Here is a 23,561-nt window from a genome sequence, read left to right on the forward strand (position 1 = left end):
GCAGTGAAATTGAGGCAAAATAGAATTGGCTTGAAACACCATGGGGAAAGCGGGCTTAATAAGTAGGCGACGAGATCATGTCAGAGAGAGCGGGTTCACATCCAGATGAAGGTACCAATGTAGCAGACGGCTGGCGGGCAGGCCGCAGGCCTGGGGAGAAGTCTCCTCAGGCAGTGCTTGACCACACAGTTGACGCACTGGAGGGCTCTCCTGCCTACCTTTCTCAAATGTGCTATCTAGAGTGGTCGATGGTCCCCTGAGCTCACCGTCTTACTTTTAGAACACCCAAAGTTCCAAGTGCTCCAGTGGAAAAGCCCGAGGAAGCCACCATTTCTGATCTGGCCCTTCCAACTGTTGACACTACTTTGGAGACGCCTGTGTTTACAGGGGTATCTAGTAACAAAAGTCCTCACACTGGGCCTCTTTGGGACTGGCTCTGTTAGGTGAGAGACTGTCTTAGTCAGGGTTTCTATTGCTGTGACGAGACACCGTGACCACGGCAACTCTTATAAAGAAAAACATTTAATTGGGGTGGCTTACAGTTTCAGAGTTTAGTCTATTATGGTGGGACATGGTGGCCTGCAGGAAGACAGGGCGCTGGAGAAGGAGCTGAGTGTCCTACATTTTGACTTACAGGAAACAGGAAGTGGTCTGTCTCACTGGGCATGGCTTGACCATATATGAGCCCTCAAAGCCTGCCCCCACGGTGACACACTTCCTCCAACAAGACCACACCTACTCCAACAAGGCCACACCTCCTAATAGTGCCATTCCCCTTTGGGGACATTTTCTTTCAAACCACCGTGGAGACAATACTTGAGAGTCACAGGATCACACACTGATCATGACTACCCAGTGATACACTGACCAGGGTACACCTGCCTGCCACTAAAGGGATCATGAAGTGACTTCACTGGGCGACTCTCAGAAGGACTGTGGCGTATCATAGAGAAAGACTACCACAGGAGTGAAAATTTGAACAGCAGCAGCTCCGGGCAGATGCTGGGGATGCTACTGGGTTTAAGTGTGTTGATCCCATGTGTTTTGAACACACTGCTGTCGTTAACCAAAGCGCCTCTCCCGTCCGGCCCAGCGGTGCTTCGGTCCTGTTAACGACCTCTCCTTGAGATGCTCTTCTTCGCATACCTCCCAGGAAACCACTCTGACCCTGAACTTGTCCCTACCTCTGGCCTCTCGTTTTCACCCTACTGCATTAGTTCCTTTCCCAAACCTCTAGTTTTGGAGGACCTCACGGGGTTCAAACTCTCCCAGTCCCTACAACCACTACCTAGACGATTTCATTTGGTCCCTTGGCTTTAAACACTGTAAGTTACGTAACTTTTATGTATGTTATAAACATCATAAACTGATGTGCAGAAAACTGTTTTTTAAAAAGACATGGCCTCACTGTGTAGCCCTGGCTGGCCTGAGCTGTGTAAACCAAGCTGGCTTCAAACTCAACAGGAGATCTGCCTGCCTCTGCCTCCTGAGTGTTGGCATTAAAGGTGTGTACCATCACACAGATCAGCCAATCTTATTTTTGGCAGGTATTCTTTAAATACGTATATTTTCTTCTTTTTTTTTTATGTATATGAGTCTTTTGCCTGCAAATGTGTGAGTGTATCACGTAGGTGCCTGGTGCCTGAGAGACTAGTAGAAAGTGTCACATCTCCTGGAACTGGAGTTAGAGCTGGCGATGAGTTGTCCTGTGGTGCTGGGAACTGCACCTGAGTCCTCTGGAACAGCAAGTGCTCTTAACTGCTCAGGCGTCTCTCTGGCCCTAACACAGCTCTTGAGTATTCCTGGGCTTCCAGTGTTGAGACTGTTACCGGCCGTCTCTGTCTGGACTGTGTTCCTAGGTTCATGGCATCCTTCAGAGAATTCAAGAAGCAGAGGTAAAGCAGTGAGATCTTGAGGAGCAGAGCGAGAGCAGAGTGGGCAGACGGAGCCAGGGAGGTGGCTCAGTGTGTAAAGGGGCTTCCTGCACAAGCCTGACAACGAGTTCAGATCCCCGGAATACAAGGAAAAGCCCAATTTATAATCCTAGCTCCCTCTACCCCAGTGGTTCTCAACCTTCCTATTGCTGTGACCCTTTAATACATGTCCAGATTCTTGCATGTGGGCGTGTCTGCAGGAGGGTAGACCTGCCAGGAGAGAGATGCCGTGTCTCAGTTCCTAAGGCCATCGGAAATACGTATTTTCCAATGATTGTAGGCCACCCCAAAGGGGATGTGACACCCCCCCCCCCCGTTGAGAACCACTGTTGTACCCGGAGATGGAAGGCTAAGGCCAGAGAATCCACCAGAAGCTTTGGGCCAGAAAGCTTGGCTTATGCAGCAGCAAAGAGCCCTCCCTTCGCAGACAAGATGGAAAGGCAGGGACCAGCACCTGGGGGTTGTCTTCTGACCGCCACAGGCATGGTATGGATGTGTGCACTGCACATGTCCTTTCCCATGATGCATCCGATTTTAATCTCTTACATTCATTCAATCAAGCACAGGCATGATGGTAAGTAGGGATTTTTCCTAAGAGTTCATTTTGGGCATAGTTTGCCTTGTTCATGCACTCTAAACCAGTCCAGGCCAGATGGACCCATTGCCTCACACTGATTTCTGCATACTGACACTGCTTTCTGTATACTGCATGGCTTGAATTATTCAGTAGTCTTCAATTTCTATGGGGAAGAAAGGCCTTGACACAGTATAAAATTTTCCTCTATGAAAGGCACAAAACTTCAATGAGCTTTTTTTTTTTTTTTTAAATTCTCAGCGCTGCTTCTGCACCTTGTGGATGTCAGTAAAGAAAAATAGCATGTCCATTTCAGTCTCCTTCCCAGATACATTCCCAGATACATTGCAGGGTGTCCTTGGCCATAAAAGGGGCGTTGCTAAGGGTTGCTAGGAAGCTCCAGGTCAGCGTTACCAGGTACTTTAGGGAGTGGTGTGCAGCTCCATGTTGGCAGAGTCTCCCTGGTTAAGTGTGGTGTGTACAGTCAAGCTAAGAGGAGTCTTCCCTACCCATGCCCGCCTCAACATGGCCTCATACCTCGCCACAGGGCAGACGCCTTGGACTTCTCTGGGACTGCCACCTCTCTCTCATACACACTCAGTCCACCAGCAAATCCCGCCAGTTTGACCTTCACATTGAATCTGCTCTCACCACTCCCACTGCCACCGACGTGGCCCAGGTCACTCACGTCTCTAGCCCTACAATTGTGCCTGAGCTGATCTTGTCAACTCAGCCACACAGTTTTCAGACAGCCAGAGTGACCATTTTAAACGCGGAAACTGTCCTATGTCACACTCTGTCAGTAACCTCATGTCCCCCAGAAACACCTGAGTTCCTACCTTGGTACATGGGATCTGGGCCCCAGCTAGCACATCGCCCACCCTGTTTCCTGCCCGCCCGTCGTCTTTGCAGTTGGTCCACACCAGCCTGCCAGCTGCTTCTCAGATTCTTTGAAGCACATTCCAGTTCACAAACCTTTCCCTCGCTGTAGCTAGCCTCTGCCTGGCAGGATATTCCCAGGTACCCAGTTGGCTTGCTCCTGTAGCACAAAGGTAAGATAGCCGGAGCATCTCTAGGCATTCCCATGCCTTCCCCTTCCCTGCTTTTTCCTTACAGAACTCCGCCATCCTCTAGCATGTTATACATTTACTTGCTGTTTCTATGGTTTTGACCTTGCAGTCTTTGAGAGGCAGGGACTTCTCATTCACTGCTGAGACACTGCAGTGTCTAAGTGTCTGCTTTGAACGTGGTGAGTGCTTAGTCTTTTTTTTTTTTTTAATGAGTAAACCTCTGTGAACCGGGCCTGGAGCTCCGCTGGTGGATGCCTGCCTCCCGTGTGCACTCTGAGTTTGCTCCCCAGACCCACATAACCTGGCTGTGGGGAGGCACGCCTGTAATCCTAGCACTTGGGATGTAGAAATAAGAAAATCAGGAGTTCAAGATAATTTGAACTACATAGTAACATCTAGTCTATCTTGGTCTACAGAAGACCCACTTTAAAAAGAAAAAAAGACCTGTTTCAGCGGAGACGATCTCCCTATGAGAACACGCCTCTCGCAAAGGATCTCCTTCATCCCTCTCCAGAAGAGGAAAGAGGAAACACAAGAAAAAGCACCCGGTGCCGAGCCCCAATTCCTAGTTTATGGATGGGAAATGCCCAGGGTGCTGCAAAATCACCACGGTCTTTAGCCATGCACAAAAGGCAGTCTTGTGTGTTGGCTGCTCCACTGTCCTCTGTCAGTGCTTGAAAAGCAAGGCTGACAAGGTTGCTCTTCAGGAGGAAGCAGCACTGAAAACACGTGACTCAAGATAAGTGGGAACCGTCCCAAGAAACACATTTTGAATATATATATATGTATATATATATATATATATATGTATATATATATACACATATGTGTGTGTATTATCCATATATATATGGAAAGAAAAATATATGTGAAAGAAAAAAGATACATATAATGTATGAAAGAAAGAAAAAAAAACCCTTTATGTTACTGTGCCTGCCTTTAGGTGTGCTGGGGGTTAGATTCCCATGTCTGCAGAAAGAATCTGGGAACAGGGAGACTTCACGACAGTCTGAAATGACCAAAGGTTTTAGAGCCAGAAGTGTGGCTCTGTGGTAAGTGCTTGCCTAGAATGCATGGAACTCCCTAGCACTGCCCTCAACCCCCACATATATACATACATACATACATGTGTACTTGTCATGTATGTATCACAGATATGAGGTGTGTGTGTGCATGTGTGTACACCATGTGACCCTATAAGAGAGACCTGTCTCTGGGAAGCATTAGACCATTTGAGCTTATGTATAAAGGGTCAGCTGCCCTTCATGATGGATGATGACACACTTACTAAGCTTAAAATATTTTATTTTAGGAAAGTATTTGATTTGTTTTAATTTATTTTCTCTATTAACACATCAATCGTCACCCATGTAGATATAACCAGTGATTCTTCTTTTTAAATCTGTATAAAAAGGATGTTTTCTTGAAAAACTACAAGAAAAATACAGCTATGCTTTTCTCTTCGCCCAGGTCAGTTACTACAGTTAGATCGCACATTTCAATTTGCCTAGCATTGGGTGCTTTTGAAAGTATTCATAAATACAGTTAAAAGGATTTGCTTAGGCCATCAGCGCTTCAAAGTGGAGTTTGTTTGCATTGCAGTTTGTACCAAACGTGAATGGCGTCTAAGCTGCTTATGAGGCTTGTAATAAAGGTAAAAACTTGAGCATGTTGGACATGTAGCAAATACTCTATATACACTTAATTCTCTCAGAATTCCTGTGAGGTAGGGTGCTTTTAGAAATGCCACCATAGTAGTAAAAACAAGCAAGGCTAGAAATGCCTGGGCGTGGGGCAGGGGGGTGGGACTGGTGGGTGGGTGGGTGGGAGGGGCCTGGGGCGGGGTCAGGTTGGGGTCCAGGTTCACAGCTAGAAGGTGAGGCTGGTACTGCTCTGTTGATGTGTGGTGTGTGAACGACAGCCCTTGGGACTACGGTCCACTCAGCTTTCACAAGAACACGTGTATATGCACAGAGAATGCACAGATAAACCCTTGACTGTAATGGGACATTTCATTCCTTCCAGAAGTCACTGTAACAGCCATGCCAGTGATTCCAGAAATCTTGCACTCAGCCTTGTCCAGGCTGGTGAGCCTGCATCCTTGAATTCTCTGTATTACTAACCCTCTGTGTTCTGCATGGAACTGGGAACTCCTGACAGACATCGATTTCTGCATACTGACACTGTTCTCTGTATACTGCATGGCTTGAATTATTCAGTAGTCCTAGATCTATGGGGAAGAAAGACCTTGACACAGTATAAAATTTTCCTCTATAAAAGGCACAAAACTTCAATGAGCTTCTTTTTTTTTTTTTTATAAATTCTCAGCGCTGCTTCTGCACCTTGTGGATATCAGTAAAGAAAAATAGGATGTCCATCTCAGTCTCCTTGTGCTTTCTGAACCAATTAACATTGCTCATTAGCAGTGAGATGCCGGCAAAACCATCTGTTCCGGGGGATGGGGAGAGCGCAGCCATGATGTGCAGCTTTGACCATTTCTGTACCATGGCTGACCTCAGACTACCCGCGGGCTGTCACCAAGCAGCCGAGAGGAGCCCGGCAGGATCCCGTTACCTAGAAACACCACCACCTTTGTGCCTCCGACACAGTGACCTCAGGAGCATCGCGCATGTAAGAAAGTGGCGTTTTGAGTTGTGCCTTTGCTTAGTTACAGGTTAATTTAACTTGAAATCATGGCTGCACGACTTTCAGAATGAAAATTTAACAGTCAGCTTTTCTAAAGCTGGTCTGGGTTAGCCTCGTGTGCCACTGACCTGGGGGTCTCAAGAAAAGACTCAGGATTTCCTTTGTTGTCTGAGGACACACGGGAACTCCTGATTTCTGCAGGGGGAATGTTAGGGACTTAGGATCATGGGTAAGGGAAGAACACATAAATCCTTTTCAACATGCTAGAGGGTTCTGATTAATTTAAAATATATCTAAATATATCTACATCTAGCAATGATTAAGCTTTATGATTTCAGCATTTTTTTTTTTTTTCAACTAAAAGTGATCTCAAGCCCAGCATTTAGCCCATGCACAGGGTGATGAGTGGAGAGATGTGAGCTGTCTTTGGTCCTCCCATCTGGTTACCATGGACTACAAAGTCTGAACCAGACAAGACGATACTAAAGTGCTAGGCAGGCGCTTGATTTGTTCAGGGAACACTCAGGGACCAGGACTCAACTTCCTGGCTAAGTATGAAAGGAAACGACGTAAGCAAGGTGGCAGGAGAAACCTCCGCAACCCTCGGCCTCCTGTGGCAGTTTGATCACCCTGGCGCTCAGGAGGCTGAGGTCTTCACCTCTGGTAGCTCTCAGAGTTCTCCAGGCCTAGGGGTTTGTCTTGGGTAAGAACTACGAAAGAACACATAGAGAGCACAGGTAGCAGATGTGGGCGGCCATGGCTTGCTCCGCAACAGGTCACTCTAGAGAGTGAACAAGCTCTGCTGTTCTGGGGCTCATTAGGGTACACACACACACACACACACACACACACACACACACACACACACACACACACACGGTACAGTGGGAAGTCAGACCAAGTTCTGGTGAAGTGCTGATAGAGGCAGTTGGCTGAGACTAGTGTGTAGGATTGGGGGAAAAACACAGAAACTGTCAGTCATTTGATATTCGGCATAATGGTGTGCTTCTTTTCCTCCCTTCTTCTTCTTCTTCTTCTTCTTCTTCTTCTTCTTCTTCTTCTTCTTCTTCTTCTTCTTCTTCTTCTTCTTCTTCTTCTTCTTCTCTTCCTCCTCCTCCTCCTCCTTCTCTTCCTCCTCCTCCTCCTTCTCTCCCCCTTCTCCTTCTTTGGCCCAGTCTTTATTAGTGTGTGTGCGTGTGTGTGTGTGTGTGTGTGTGTGTGTGTGTGTGTGTGTGTGTGTGTGTGTGTTAGGGGAGGGTCTGTGTGCCCATATCTGTATGGAGGCCAGAGGACTGCTTATAGGAGTCAGGTCTCTCTTTCCACCATGTGGGTCCCCGGGAGTGAACTCGAAAGCACCAGCCCTGGTGGCAGGCACTCTTACCAAGATGCTGAACCATCTTGACTACATATGTTACGTGAAGTTCTATGTAGAAGGCTGGGCTAGACAGTAGCCACTGCCTGCCATCTCAGAGGCTGTTCTGGGGATGGGGTGTCCTCCCTCCTGCTGGGCCTCGATAGTTAAAATTTGTGTTGTTGTTTTGTTTTATTGAGACAGGGCCTCGCTATGTAGTCCGGTCGAACCTGGAACTCACTCTGTAGACCAGGCTGGCCTCAAAGTCATAGATCCACCTGCCTCTGCCTCCCCAGTGCTGGGATTAAAGGCGTTCGCCACCATGTCCAGCTCTGTACTTAATATATAGAGTGAACATAGCTACTTAGCAAGAGAGGGCAGTAGTTCTTTAGTGTGTGTGTGTGTGTGTGTGTGTGTGTGTGTGTGTGTGTGTGTGTGTGTGTTATTTGTTTTCACTGAGAGAACACTGGCTTTGCTCGGGCACCTTCTGCTAAGACCACCCAATGCATGGCTATAGTCACTCGGCAAGGGACATGCTGAGTTACAAAAATAGCCTTGGTACTACCCTGGCCTGGGGTCTCCAGGAGGGAGACTATTCTTAGGAGTGTCTCTGTTCCAAAGGAATTCTTTCCCTGCCTTTTGGCCAAAACGATTTCTTTTTTTTTTTTTTCCTAAGAAGCACTTTGGAGAAGAGTCAGAACCCCAGACTGCAAGGAAGTGGCCAGTTAGGCCACCGGGCCACGCTCCAGCCACGGAGGCAAGCTCTGGCCTCTCATGCTCTCGACTCTTGGCCCTAGGATCCACTGTAAAAGGAGTTTCAGGAAGACAGGTTCACAGTCCGTGCCCCTCTGCTAAGGGAGAAGGGTGAGTCAGCCTGTTCTACCCTCTGTTGCTTTCCCACTCCAGGGTGGCCAGTCCAGGAAAGCAGGGAGAAGGGCAGGGGAAACGGTAGAAAAATAAACACTTCCTCGCATTTCACTGGGAACAGAACAGCTCTTCGGATTGTTAGAATCACACCGCCCTCCCCCGCTCCGCTTCCCCTCTCTGTGGAGAAACACATTTTCTCCTTACCTGATGAGAGTTCAGGGTGTATCCTGTGGAAAAACAGGAGCACGGTGTAGAAGATAAAAGCCAGGCAGCCAAAGATCACACCACAGACCAGGAAACTGTAACTGCCCTGGGCCTGGAAGATCTGCCAGAGAGGAACACAGAGTGGCCATTGAATTCCCACGTGACGGTGTACCGGAAAAATGGCTGCCTTGGGCCCTTGTAGGCTTCCCAGTCAAGTTGGGGCCACCCTACCAGACATAGGAATGTAGGGAGGTCTTCCCAAGGCTAGAGGTCTGGTGAAGACAGAAGTTCTGCCCTAAAGCGAGGGTTGGACCTGTCTATACCCCAAATATTCTTTCAGTTCCATGTTCTAGAACTTTCTGGAAAACTCCATATGCTCACTGAAATTCCAAACACATGAGATGTTTCTATACCCATAGGTCTAACTGAAACTTTGCAGAAGGTCTGTGTGTGTGTGTGTGTGTGTGTGTGTGTGTGTGTGTTTGTACTTTTAACTTGTGAAAATTTAGAGTATGTCAAAGATGTCAAAGTAGCAAATAGAAATTTCATAGACCACCAACTTAAGAAACCATACCATGCCGAGTGTTTGTGGTGCACTCCTTTAATCCCAGCACTTGGGAGGCAGAGGCAGGCAGATCTCTGTGAGTTCGAGGCCAGCCTGGTCTCCAAAGCGAGTTCCAGGAAAGGCACATAGTTACACTGAGAAACCCTGTCTTGAAAAAAAAGAAAAAGAAAAAAAAAAAGAAACCATACCATGTCTAGTATGGTAGCTCATGTCTTTAATCCCAGTATTCAGGAGGCAGAGGCAGGTGGATCTCTGTGAATTCAAGGCTAGCCTGGTCTACATAGCAAGTTCCAGGACTATATATAGAAACTGTCTAAAATTTTTAAAAAAAAGAAAAGAAAAGAAGGAAGAAATGCCAACTCAGACTCCAGACGTGGCATTTCAATGCAGAGGGCATCCACAATGTAACGCTTCCCCTTCATCGGGTTGGAGGGAGGAGAAAGGAGTCTCCAGTGGCTGGAGGGGGTTCTGGAGGGTGCACAACCTAGGCTCCACAGCACTGCTGGCCGTTACTAAAAGCCAGCAGACCTAGGGCAAGCTGCTTGGTTATTTATGTTTCAGGATCCTGTGCTGAAAAAAGACTGGCGTCTCTGTTATGGTCGTCAAGGAAAGTAACGTGGATTTTGATTTTTGATTTCTTGGGAAACAAACGTAACATGGGCATGTTGAAGGAAGGGTAAGGGCGTGGTCAGAGCAGAGGGTCCTAATTAGCATGGCCACAGACTGGGAGACACAGACTGGGCAGGATGGATAAAGAACACTGCCAGAAGCAGAGCTCACCATCCAGGCTCTGAGGGCCAACGGCATTCTCACGGGGCCCCCTGGCCCCAGGCCCAGACGGCCCTGTTTGCTTTGGATTCATGGATTCAGTCATTAAGGTCTCTACAGCCCACACTCAGAGGCCCTGGCTTTTGAGTCTGGCTGGCTTGGAGACAGAAACGGTTAGCTCCAGCTGGCAGGTTCCTGCAGGCTATGTGGGATTCAGGAGGTGGATAGCTTGCATTTAAAGGTGGCCGGCTGAACCTTCTCACCTGCTTGGGGGAGTGCTCCCCAACCGCCCACCCCCCCAGGGAGGACCCCACCTACCAAACCAACCAGCATCTGCAGGACCATCTCGCCAATTCCTGCCCCGGTCACCAGCACGGTAGTCGCACAGCCTAACCAAAAGAGAAGAGAAGGTGGGGTGAGAGCAAGCTGAGGATGCAGATGTGAGCTATCAGAATCCAGAGCATTCTGGGATGCCTCTGGAAGGTGTAAGAGATCATTGTGGGTTCCTACTAGGACTTTGATCTGTGACTACCTGATCAATGTTTCTCTCCTGCTATTCACGTGTCTCTTTCTTGTTCTCAAACCTTCAATCATTCACAGTTGTGTAACCTGGCATTCAGGGCTCTTCTCGGCCTGGCCACTGCCTGCCTTTCCAGAGAGATCTGAGACCTTCAGAGCTTAAACTTAGCATCAGACTTGGAGTCTAAGGCCAGTTATAACACCCCTTGCCATGTGCCCTTCAACACGTTGTGTGGCTTCTGTAGAGTGCTGGCCCAAGACAGACACTTGAAGGCAGGTCCCCCAACCTTCAGGATGAGTCAAAATGCTTTATGTATTTTTTCAAGGCCACCTCTCACCCTGCTGGCTCCCTTCAGCCAGGATAAACTGACATTATGGCTTGTGTTGCTGCCTGTCTCTGATGCGGCCCCTTACCGGCCCACTGGAGATTTCTCTCCCTCCGCCAGTTCATGTGTTGTGCCTGAGTTTAGATTTCCTTTGAGAACATCTTCCACACTCCCTATTGCCTAGGACGGCAGCTTCTCCCCAGCCCTGACGGCCCCTGCCTGTTCCCGGCACATTCTGACCCACTAGCTGAGGGTCTTCCTTCCCCACCAGACACTATTCCAGGAGGGGGACCGCCTCTCTGGTTCCCTGACACATGCCAGAACTGATCAGTAGCACATCAGCAATCGTGCTATGAACTTGCAGGTAGGGAGCCCTGTGAGCTGCCAGGGATGCCAATCCAGCAAGAGCTTTACATCTCCCATGCAGAGCGTTCCTACGGGTTGTCTCTGGGTTGTTTTTGTGGTACGGATACTGCAAGGCAAGTGCTCTGCCATTGAGGTACAACCAGGCCAGCAGAGGTAGGCCGCCGCCGCTGCTGCCGCCTCTTCCTGCCTTCTCTTCCTTCTCCCTCTTCCTCCTCCTTTTTTTTTGAGATCAGGTCTTCCTATGTAGCCCTGGCTGGCCCTAGGACTTACAGAGATCTGCCTGCCTCTGCTTCCCAACCAAGCGTTAGGATTACAGAGTGAGCCGCCATATGACAGACAAGAAGACGGAGGCTCACTGAGAAGAAATGAGGTCACTTGAGGTCACAGACCTGCAAATGTAGAGGGGGCACTGACACCTGTGTCTGCAATGTCCCCAAAGCCTACCTACGCTTTCTCTTGTCCCCTTCTGTGTTGGAGAGGACGTAGCTTAGGTACAGAAGCCGTGAGATGGGTCACACTGCAGGGACAGGCCTGAGTCAGTGGGGCACAAAGGAGGGGGGGCACCCCTTTCCATGGAGATCAGAGATTCGTCCTGGAAGGGCACAGGGTGGGGGTGGGGGAGTTGATGGAGGCAGTCCAGACCAAGTGTGGTTCTGGCCAAAGCATGGCAGCTCAAAGCAATTGCCATGCCATCAAAGGAACTCCAAGGACTTAGTGCGCCTCGACTGCAGGCCTGCCACTCAGAGGACCCTCTGCAGCGGCACAGAGAGTGGCCTTGTGACAGCCCCACACCTAGATGCTGTCAGAACAGGCCACCTCTCCACTCTGACATCCCACTCAGAGGAGCCTGGGCCTGGAGTTGCAGTGTGGAACTCCAGGGGATCCCAAAGCTGAGCCAGTGGGTCCGAGCGGGGCAGGACCGAAGGGCAAGCAGACAAGCCCAGACCTACGAAGGCAGAGGAGGTGACGGCAAAGGGTAGCACTGTTGGTAAATGACGAGAAAGGCTGAATTTCAGCCCGGCCCGCGGGAAGTGACCAGAAGATGGAGCCGAGTGGTCATTCCGCAGATGCGCCATGCCGCAACTGTCAGTTCATCTCTGAAAACTGACATAAGGACATTGTTTCATCCCTTAATGGACCCTCTTGAGTTTAGAGTCTGAGTCCGTCCTTCGGTCCCCCAGGGAGCCGCCTCCCCTGCTGCCAGGATGAGCTGGGGGAAGGGACTGTGTCTCCTAGGCACGGCCCCCTGTTCTTCGTGATGTCCTCAGTAGCACACAGGCATGTCCGAAGGATGGGCACTGACACTAACTGATGTTGTTTCTGCCCTCGGCTCCATCGGGACCAGGGCTGCTTTGGAATCACAGGGCAAAAGAACTTTCCCTGATTGGAGATGTGTCTCAGCCATGTGTCGAACCCCACTTAGAGGATCCAGAAGCCAGGAACTCAAAGACACTTGATTCTTTGAGTCACCCTTTCACATGAACTGTTTTTCTTCTAAGTCAAACACAGACAGGGTACTGTGCCAGCCACAATGTCAGCTGTAGCTCCATAAAGAGGACCATGCCGTTATTAGGAAGAAGAAGGACATAGACACATGCTGCGAGGCCTGAGAGGACACACAGAAAGACACGGACAGGATACCCATGACCAAACATGCCTGCTCTCATGTGCCAGCGGGTGTTTTGATTTTCCTGGTGGAAGTCCAGGCCTAGAATGCCACAGCAGGCTGGGAGCAGGAGAGGAGGTGGCCACCAGCTGCAGGGAGCATGCTTCTGTGTCCCTCCGCCACTCACCTTTGTACTGGAGGATGTCCTCCGTGTAGGCCAGCATGCTGGGGAAGGTGCTACTCAGAAACAGCCCGAGGCTTGCAGTCCCCACGAACAGGAAGATGACATTGTAGGAGAAAATAAGCAGGAGCAGGAATGTCACCACCACGCCCACCTGTCACAGCAGAGGCAGATGCAATTAGAGGGGGCACAGGGCATCTTGGAGGAAGGGATAGATCAGCCAGGCAGGAGCATTTGCACTGGCCCCAGGAGAATGGTGTGGCCCATGCGCCACCTTGTGGTCTCACTGATACCTGCACCATTCCTAATTCAGGATCTACACAGGGAGGTGAGCCGGACTGCAACCACACCCTCCCACCCCCAGAACCCGGGGAACGCAGGGAACAGGCTCTGCTGGCCCCCAGGGTCTTCCATGAGCCCAGGTCATCAACATTCCCCCTCCTGCTGGTGGAGGTGGGCTAACGCCCTGCTCTTCTGTGAAGTGTCCTTCTCTTTCCCTGACACCCGAGTTCCAGGGTCCAGAGTGAGGAAAGCCTTGAGCCGGCAGGATGGGTGGTGGACATTGCGTCCCCAACCTCTGGGAATCCAACACAAGCACCCAGGAGGATCAATAGCTGTGGAAACCAGCTCGGTGCCTCCTAGATTTCTCTTAAATCCCATGGCTGGAGCTAACAACTGGGTAGCTCAGACTGCATGCTCAGAAATCCTTGTGGCTCAACCAGGTCTGTGCCCCACAGGCAGAGTTTTGCTAAAATCACCCGGTTTCTACGCTCTTTCAAAATGTTTGTATGTAAACGTTGAATGATTCCTCTGCAAAACCCATCTGGGAAGAGAGCGGAGCAGAACAAGGCTAGGAGTCTGAAACCCGAGGTGCAGGTCCACGCTGAGTGCCTCCCAGTGCCTCCCCGGAAGTAGCTCTCTCCAGGAGCCCTAGATCCACCATCTTTACAGCAGCGGTTGGCAATGGGCCGGTGGTGAAATGGTATGAGCTGAGAGTGCCGAGCTTCCAGCAAATGTTCCACGTCTCTGGCATTTCTGGGTGGTTTCTCCACCCACCCCAGATGCTGGGAGACAAACCCAGGGCTTGGCGCACGCTTGCCAAGTACTCCGCCGCTGCTAAGCTACGGCCCCAGCCCTGTGCTCTAAAGAAGCTTCGTGTTCTGTACCAAGTCCTAGCTTTGATGGGGAAATGTCCCTGGGTTTGGGGCTGTGCATGTAGATCAGTGTTAGAGCACTTGCCCTGGGTGCCCAAGGCCCTGGGTTTGGTCCTCAGCACCACAAAACACAGTGTCCTAGGAAGTGTCTATATATCTATTTCTAGGAAAATAAATACACAGACCTACAAAATCATGCAAAAAATCACAACTAGTCCCAAACCCACTCCTCCATTCACAGATGAAGGACTGGACAGGCTGAAAGGAAGAGACCTTTGGAGGGTCACAGCAGACCTTGGGGGATTTTGCTCCCCCTGGAAGAGGGAGCCTAGTGACCCCAGCACATGAACCCCATTAGCTCTGCCTCAAGATGGCTCAGAAGTGAGGTGTTCTCGAGTCACACTCAGGCCTACCCTTCCTGCCCTAGAGAAACTCATCAAAAAACAGAGGCTGAAGATGAACATGTCCCCTCCCCATGGGGAGGCAACTTGAAGAACGTCTTTCGTGTGGTAAAAATACAAAGACAGTGGGCTGTCGCGGCACACACTTGTAATCCCAGAGCTTAGGAGTCCGAGGCAGGAGGATTCCGAGTTAGAAGCAGCCTGAGCTACACAGTAAGACCTTGTCTCAAATAAACCAAACAGAAACAGAGAAACGGGAGCTGAGAGACCACCCAGCAGTTAGAGAGCACTGGCTGCTCTTTCCAAGGACCTGGGTTCGATTCCCAGCACCTGCACGACTGCTCACAGTCATCTATAACTCCAGTTCCAGGGAGTCTGATGTCCTCTTCTGGCCTCTGTGGGCACCAGGCATGCAAGGGGCACTCAGACATACATTGAGGCAAAGCACCCACACACAGAACCCCGGAACTCCACATAAAGGTGGAAAGAGAAAACCAACTCTCCAAAGCTGGCTCATGACATTAACAATATGCCCAGCCCATAGACCAGGACACCCCAAGAGAGCCAAACTAACCCCTTTCTCTTTATAATTACCTGAAGCATGTCGCTGGAGTGACGGAGGGCCCCATCCTTGTGGTCGCTCTAGGCCTGTCCTTGATCCCTGTCCCCTTCCTCCTCCACTCAGAGAAGTCCTGTCCACTCTGCCCCATGAAACATCAGGGAACCTTCCTGCCCAGTCCTGCCCACACCTAAGCCCTCCTTCCCTCAACTATTCTGCAAGAGTAAGCCTCTCCCTGACTACAGCCAGATGCATTTTACTTACTGTTTATTTATTTAGAGACATGGTCTCCCTGTGTAGCCCAGGCTGACCTTGAACTCAATTCTTCTGTCTTCTCCCAAGTGCTGGGACTGTAGGGGCACACTGCCACATCTACCTGGGAGGTCTTTCTTTCTTTTTTAAGGTTTTTTTTTTTTAAATTGTATGTGTCTGGGTGTTTTGCCTGCATGTGTGTCTGTGCACCACATGTGTGCAATGCCCGAGGAGGACAGAAGAGGGTGTCAGATCCCCTGCAACTGGATTTACAGCCAGTTGTTAGCCATCATATGGGGACTAGAAATCGAACCTAGGTCCTCTGGAAGAGCAGCCATCTCTTCAGCTTGGGAAGTGCTTTCTTACAGTGGATTTCCTAGAAAAGTAGTGAGTTCCCAATCCCTGGAGGTATTTAAACAGAGACTGGCAGGGATGTCACAGAAGTGGTCCAAGCCTTAGTGGAAATTTGACCTAGGTGTACCCTAGGGGTTCTGTAATCTGGAGTCCTTTGTCATAGATGGTGACATGGACATACATCAGGACATGAACCTTTAGCTATTGCTTGGCCCAGACCCTGTTCCCAGCCAAGCCGGTTCCTTTGCCTGGCTACATGCTAGTCTGGTCATCTAAGAATCTCCTAGAGAGCTGCCAAAGGCAAATCCCCAGTCAGAGCAGAAGCATTGGCCCCAAAGCCTGGCCCCACTGCCTAGAGGGCTCCAAACAGCTGGACACTGTGAGCAGTGCAGGAGGTCCAAGGCTGAGACCTACATCCCTCGGGCGATGTCAGCTGTCCGCGCCACACTAATCACCCACAGTCTCCTCTACCGATGCTTCTAAGGATGTAAAATCAGAGGCCCAGAGAGGGGAGGGGACTTTTCCAAGGCTACACAGTAGCTCCTCTCCCTTGATCTCCATCCCTTACCAGCATCTCTCCTCCTCCATTCCTACCTCCTTACCATTCCAGCGGAATTCAGTCCCGAACAAATGTCTTGGGCGGTGGTAAGGCCAGGGATAAACACATCCTGTGTTTCTAATAAGGGAAAGGAGGCCACTTGGCCACTTACCACATTGATGAACACCATGGTGGCTGGCCTCATTCTTGAGGAGACAGGGATGGAGATGAGCCGGCCCAGGGTGATGAAGCCCCAGAAGAGGCTGGGGAGGTAACCAGCCATCTTGTGTCCCACGGACAGTGGCTTCTCCACGGCATAGCTGTACACAAAGGCAGAATAGGCGCCCTGTGGAGAGAGGAGAGAGCAAGCCTCACTCAGCACGCCAATGCCTCAGCTGGGACAGGCTGGGGAGGGCGGCCGAGGCCAACTGGTCTTGTCCCCTAGTGGCTCAGTCCAAGATGCCCTGGGAGCTAAAATCACATGGGACACTCACACACCAGCCGAGGACGGAATGGGTGCCACAGCAGCACCTGAGATGTCACCAGGTCCCTGTGGAGAATCTCCACAGGGCTTGGGCAGACAGGCATGGCTAGAAGGAAAGGTGCTTCTTAACCTCTTACTTTACGAAAGAGAGGAGACAGGTCCACATCCACCCTAGAGTGGTACAAGTCGGGCAGGTCTGCCGTGGGCTGCGTGCGGCATGTGAAGAGGGCCTTCTCTTAGGAGTGCCCCTCCCACCGCGGTCAATCACTCAGGCATCCAAGACTCCCCTCACAGAGAAGAGTTCTGGAAAGGGCACTAAACAGAGTAACAGAGGTCACCCACTGAATGGACAGCTGGCCTGGGAAGCCCCATTTGTGGCTCGTGCCAAGAAGCCGAGTGCACCCGAGTTCATATAGCGTGGCCTCTCACAGGGCAGCGGGGCTGTGAGCTTTCAAAAAATGTGGGTCACAGCTGGGGATTTTTTTTGGGAGAAGGACCAAGAGTTCAAAGCCAGCCTAGGCTACATTTGATCTTGGCCTAAACAAAGCAGCTAAAACTGAAAAACCTTGGGCCACATAAAAGTGGAAGTAGAAGCCGGGCGGTGGAGGCGCACGCCTTTAATCCCAGCACTCGGGAGGCAGAGCCAGGCGGATCTCTGTGAGTTCGAGGCCAGCCTGGTCTCCAAAGCGAGTTCCAGGAAAGGCGCAAAGCTACACAGAGAAACCCTGTCTCGAAAAACAAAACAAAACAAAAAACAACAACAACAAAAAAAAATTGTCGAGAACAGAACAGAGTCCTGGTGCTAAGGGGCTGTGGGCACTGTGGGAGACGGGCAGGACACTGGTTCCCTGCACTGTAGGTGACGTCCTGCGGAACCTCCATGGGCTTCTCTCTCCTCTTGCCAGCCCAGACTCGGGGATCAGGGTAGAGGCCTCTCAGGAGAGATGCCTTCAGAGGAAGGCTCACTCACCATCATCCCGTCTGTCATGAACAGGACCAGAGCGGCTGTGATGTGGATGGCGAAGAAAGAGCACGGGGCTCCCCGGAAGTTCTTCCTCTGGCAGCAGCTGAACAGGTCCTCCTGCCCTGGAGAAGGGGGCACAGGAGGGCGGAGTCCACCTCTGCTCCCCTCCCTCTGCTCACCCGTTAAGAGAGTCGGCCGGGGCTGCTTGCTGCCTCCACCTCTTCTAGCTTTCGGGCACCGGTGAGGCGCAGCCGCTGTCCTTGGCCCACTCCTGGTGGAACTAAGGCTCAGAGAGGCCCACTGACTCCCCTAAGGTAACCCAGGAGAGACGGGGGAGGACGGAGACCGCCTGCCCTTTTTATTGTCTCGGCCAGGCGGCTCCATCACTTACCGTACGGGACGACCAGGACCAAAAGACTGTTTCTGACCGTGAGCACTGGGGTCTAGGGGCATCTTCCGGGTGTGGGGTTACTAGGGCGGCCAGAATAGATGACAAGAGCCCGCACCTGGGTGTGACTGAAACTTGGGGGCCAGTGAGGAGGTGTCTTCCTTCTCAGCAGGCCGGGTCTCCAGGGCAAGCTCGTCCGCAGACAGGAGCAGTGGTTTCCGCTGGGGGCAGGTCAGCAGCCGCTCCTTGGACAGCAGGAACAGGACCGCCAGGGGCACTGGGAGCTGAGGGCAGCAGAAGGTCAGGGGGGCCTGGCCTGCGGCGTCTGGCCCATGCGGCAGGCTCACAGTCCAAGGTGCCCACCTCACCTCACCAAAGAGCCTCTGCCAGCCCATGAGCCAGGCCCCTGGATACCAGCTGGGCTTGGTGTGAGCACTGCTAGCCTTGGCCACACCCATCTCTCACAGGAGACAGGGAGGGAAGCCTTGCAAAGCCTGGACTTGACAAGGGTCCTCTGCTGCTTAGGCCGGGTGCTGGGTGTTATTCCCAACACCCTTTTGTTCCCGATACTGCTACAGCACAGTGCCTCTTGTTTCTGTATGTCACCGCTCTGTAAAGTGGGACTGGGGGTGGGAGTCTGGAAAGATGGCTCAGCAGTTAAGCGCACTCACTGTTCTTGCAGGCGGCTTAGATTTAGTTCCCAGGACCCACATGGTGCTTCACAACTGTCTGTAATTCTAGTTCCCGGGAGGCGACACCCTTTTCTGCCCTCCTCGGTCACCAGACACACACAGGGTACACGTCCATGCAGGCAGAGTACTCATACACATCATGTAATTTTTGAAAATGCAATTAGGGGGCAGAGGATGTGGCTCAGTGGACAGGTGCCTGTCTACCAAGCACAAGGCCCCCAGGGTCTAACTCTGGTACTATCGAGGGGTGGGGAAAAATGTGTTGAAAAGATTTTTTTTTTTTAAATCACATTTTCCAGATGGGACAAAGGAGGTTCCAAGTTATTATACAGCCACATACTGTTAGGACTGGAAGAGATCCGGGGTGGGGGGTGGGGGTGGGGTCGACTAGACACACAGAGTGCAGCATTCCCACCACACGCCTGGCGCTGGCATTCTGGTTCCGGCCTGCATCTTCCTACCTCTGGGCTGCTGGAGTGATGGTGTATCCTTGGAGGGTACCGAGCTCTGCTAGGAGCTGGATGACTAAGCTAGAAAATACAGGCACGGGGAAGTGCCTGCCCCCCCTCCCCCTGCCCAGCTCTCTGCTCCTCACACTGTGCCTCTTAGTCCCAAGGGTGCTCACTAGTCCAACAGGAAACTCCTCCTACTTCTGAGGTTGCCTGGAGAAGCAGCCACCGGCTCCCCAAGGTGTCCCTGCCCGGGTCCAATCACCTTCACCACCAGGAAGTTCTTTATCGAGTCTAACGGCTATCCTTCCTGCTGGGGCTGTAGCCTGGGTCTTTTTCTTAGGAAGGAGACGCTGAAAAGTCCCGGAAGTGTTTCAATGTAGCCAGCTGCTAGGCCAGGCAGCCGTGGAAGCTAAGCAGACAACCAACCTGGCAGTGCCCTGCTCTTAGGGAGCCCCTTGCACCCCCCCCCCCCAAGAAAGGTGGCTCCCACCAGCCTGAAGAGAAAAAAAAACAAAGCACCCAATCCCATGCTGACATTTCCCTATGGTGATCTATTTCAACACTCAAAAGCCAGCCAAGGTCACCATTAGGTGTGGTGCCACACACCTGGAGTCTCAGCCACTCAAGAGGCAGGAGTTTAAGATCAGCCTGGGCACACAAGTGTAACCCCACCCCCCAATCTGCAAACACAGGGTCAAGTTCAAACCGCCAGGCTATGAAGCCACAGGGGGGCGGGGGGTGGGGGCTGCAGGGCAAGAGACCTGTGTCCCTATGCTGCGGAGACTCAGCCTGCCCTCCAGTAACTGGAGAAACAGGAAGCCCACGTGGAGGAAGCTTCGGCAGCAGAACATCTGAGAAAAGGCCAAGGGGAAGCAGCCAGACTCAAGGCCTGGCGCTTAGGCGGCCTTTCTAGAGAGGTGGGTGCAGGGAGAGGCTTCACCACAGATTGGCTGGCATGCTGGCAGGAACATACCTCGCTTTTACAGGAATTCCATTCAGGGACGCCAGTGCCACTTTGGAAACCAGCCAATGCCAGGCAGGTGTGTGTGTGTGTGTGTGTGTGTGTGTGTGTGTGTGTGTGTGTGCATAAGGAAGCCAGTCCATTCACTGCTGTATTCCTTCGGTGGTGGGCTATTTATGTTCAGACGCAAACAAATAGGGAAATTCCCAGAAATCTTGTAGCAAGAGGACCCAGGTTCAATTCCCAGCTCCCACATGGCAGCCTCTCCAGTCTGCACCTTCATGGGAAGAACTGAGCCTGGGCCTGTGCAGGGTTTTCTGCATGCAGAGTCATAGCAGGAATCGTTCCTAAGCAGGGAACCCTTGGAGGATACAGGTTCAAAGCTGCCTTTATCCAAAATGGTGGCCATGGGCATAAAAGGGACCGAACAGAGGGAACGTGGTGCCTTGCTGAGGGCCTCACTGACTTCCGGCCCAGGGAAAGGAAGGCTATTTAGGAGCAGGGCTCTACTGAGACTAGGCCTCATTCTAGCTCCGTATCAGGACCTTAGGCCCATGAGGTGGGACAGACACCCTTCTGCATGCCCAGGACTACTATGGTGGGGACTTAGGGACCTTTCAACGCCACATGCAGGCGTTCCTCTGAAGCCAACTGCCTCTGGAGGACAGGGTAGGCCTACTGCAGAGAGGCCCCAGGCCAAAGCGAGAAGGCCCACACAGGAACTCTATCCCACACACAGCCAGACTATTGGCCACCTGGAATATTCTCACTTCCAGTCCATGGTGGGTCAGAACCGGGAGGCCTGGTAACTAAGATGGCTTGAACAGTTACTCCCAAGCCTGGTGGGCAGGGGGACCCCACTCTCCCCTGGGTTGACAGGGGATCTTCTTGAGTTGTCGAGCTGTGGAGTTTTCTAGGTAGAAGTCAGAATCAGTGCTGACTTGGCCAGGTGCACAAAAGGGGCCTGAGTGGCTAAGCTGGTTGGGGTCCGTGGTCTCTATGCTGTTTAGTTACTTGTTAACTTGACCCAAACTGAGAAAATGCCCCCATCAGATTGGCTGGAGGTCATGTCTGTGGGGCATTTTCTTAATTTATGGTTGACGTGGGTAGTGATGTCCCTGAGCAGACAGTCCTGGGTTGTTTAAGAAAGCAAGCTGAGGGGGCTGTAGAGAGGATGGTTCAGTGGTTGAGAGAGCACTGGCTGCTCTTCCAGAGGACCCAGGTTCGATTCCCAGCAACCACATGGCAGCTCACACCTGTCTGTAACTCCAGTTCCAGAGTTTCTGACACCCTCACACAGACATACATGCAGGTAAAAGACCAAGGAACATAAAATAAATTACTTTAAAAAAAAAAGCCACGGGGAGTAAGGCAGCAGGCAGCGTTCCTCCATGGTTTCTGCTTTTTAGTTCCTGCCTGCTGGTTCCTGCCCTGGCTTCCCTCCACAGTGGATTAGAAAGTGTAAGGCAAAATAAATCCTTTTCTCCCCAGTTATTTTTGGTGTTTGATCACAGTTACAGAACCAAACTAGGATAGTCTCTCTGCCATTTCTACCACAGCTGACAGGCCTGTCACTCCAGGGAAGCAGGAACCTGAGAAGCAGGGCCGAGGAGAGAGATCCCCATCAGTGACGAAGAATTCCAGGGAAGAAGTCACTATCTGCATGGCCTCTTGGTCATGGAGGAACCCATAAGGTTTTCTACAAGGCCTCAGAGAACGTGGAAGCTGACCCTGATTTCCACTGTGTAAACATACCTACGGCCTTTCTCTCTTGAGAACTACCAACACAGAGTCACAGTGAGGGGGACCTTGGAGATGATTCCTACAGGCCACTTCTCCCTTCTGGCTGCACACCATGGTCCCTGGCATGTTTCTTGGGTTTGAAGATTCTGCACTGGGAAGCTGGACTGGGAGGCACGTACTATCCCCCCCCCCCAGCTCCCTACCCCACCTGCACCAGTGACACTTACGTTGATGAGAGCCATGATCCAGAAGGCATAGGATACGTGGTTCTCTGTTGAATCCTTCGGGGATGGCCCGGGGATCGTCTGGTTTGACCAAGGCTGGGTTGTTGCTTGATGCTGGCCCAGGACCCTGGATGCATGGAACAGATGGCTTCTGGAGGAGGCATTGGCTGTGCTGTTAGCAGGAAAGCAGTTGGCCTCTGACAGGAAGGGATCAGCAATCAGGGGGCTCAGCAGAGCACCAAAGCCCACGAAGAAATGGAGGACCTGGGTGGGGGGTGGGCACCGCTCAGCCTGGTTCAGGACTTGCATCCAGAGGGTGCAACCTCCCTTCACCTTTACCTTGTGCCCCTGCCTGGCCCTATGGTTGGGAGGAAGACTCAGGAAGCAGGAGAGAGAAGGAAGAGTGCTGAGAAAAGCCCCCTGGCACCATGCTTGATGCCTGGGGTAACCCTGTGACGGGAGCCAATCCTTCCATCCCTTCTCACTTCCCCAGCTCGTTCCCACGGGTGCTGTGCCTGGCATGGTGGCCAATTTCATCCACTTGACTGGATTAAGACACACGTAGGGCACTAGGAAAACATCCCTCTGGGGACATCTGTGAAGGCATTTCCAGGGAGGCTAATGAGGGAAGACCCACCCAAATATGGGTGACACCATCCCATCAGCTGGGGTCTGAGACTGGGTGAAAAGGGAAAGGAAACATCCAAGCCCTGGCATTCCCCTCTGTTTGCTGATTGGTGCCTAGGACTGTGCCATTCCTGACACCATTCCTTCCCCACCATCACGGACTGCATCCCCCTGAACCGCGAGCCAAAATTAACTCTCTTCTCTTAACTTGCTTCATTGGGTACTTGGTAACAGCCACATATGCTGGGCGACTAGAAGGAGAGAGGAGAGGCGGAGGAGAGAGATGGGAGAGCGGACCTCAAGCCCTCAGTAACACTGCCTTCCCTCGTTAGAGAACTTCTGTTACCACTGGGGTTCCTGGGAGAGGCCAACAAGGCAGGCAGAGGTCACCCCTGGAGAGATGAAGCAAGCCGAACCCAGGTATTAGGTTCCTGGTGATACGTGGTCCAGCTAGTAAGTGATCGGGACAGGCTGAGTCACCACCATCCCTGGGGAGGGCCTGGGGAGTTCCCGGCACTCTGCCCACTCCCCAGCCTCCCCCGGTGCAGCTCACCTGAAGGAAGAAGGCTGAGTCCTTCTGGTATATCCTCACCAGCTGCATGTTGGCCACGGTGTCGATGCAGCCCATGGCTAGGCCCGCCAGCGCCATGACCGAGGCCAACACCTTCACATCATGGCAGAAGGGGATGACAGCAAATACCAGGGAGATGGCCAGGGTAGAGGTGAAGAGGGCCCATAACGACTGGGCCAGGCTGGGCAGGGGAGAGCTGGAGTCAGCAGAGGAGCTCAGA

At 51.7% G+C, this 23,561-nt stretch overlaps 1 protein-coding gene across 2 annotated transcripts in view; it reads right to left on the bottom strand.

Annotated features, from left to right (window-relative positions):
- Slc60a1 (solute carrier family 60 member 1) overlaps positions 1-23,561 on the bottom strand; it is a 42,951-nt gene that overhangs the window by 10,687 nt on the left and 8,703 nt on the right. Inside the window, exons 2-10 of one of the 2 annotated variants that reach the window (XM_006988818.4) lie at positions 23,324-23,522; positions 22,147-22,407; positions 18,190-18,355; positions 17,690-17,805; positions 16,408-16,581; positions 12,984-13,131; positions 10,298-10,368; positions 8,647-8,767; positions 4,867-6,934 (exon numbers count right to left, since the gene is read on the bottom strand). In XM_006988818.4, coding sequence (XP_006988880.2) covers positions 6,879-6,934; positions 8,647-8,767; positions 10,298-10,368; positions 12,984-13,131; positions 16,408-16,581; positions 17,690-17,805; positions 18,190-18,355; positions 22,147-22,407; positions 23,324-23,522 — 1,312 coding nt within the window. In that variant the 3' untranslated portion in view covers positions 4,867-6,878. Of the gene's footprint in view, positions 1-4,866; positions 6,935-8,646; positions 8,768-10,297; positions 10,369-12,983; positions 13,132-16,407; positions 16,582-17,689; positions 17,806-18,189; positions 18,356-22,146; positions 22,408-23,323; positions 23,523-23,561 lie in introns of those variants that run through there. The other variant, XM_076547378.1, reaches the window with a different exon arrangement.

The sequence above is a fragment of the Peromyscus maniculatus genome, chromosome 11 (genome assembly GCF_049852395.1).
Source record: "Peromyscus maniculatus bairdii isolate BWxNUB_F1_BW_parent chromosome 11, HU_Pman_BW_mat_3.1, whole genome shotgun sequence".
Lineage (NCBI taxonomy): Eukaryota > Metazoa > Chordata > Mammalia > Rodentia > Cricetidae > Peromyscus > Peromyscus maniculatus.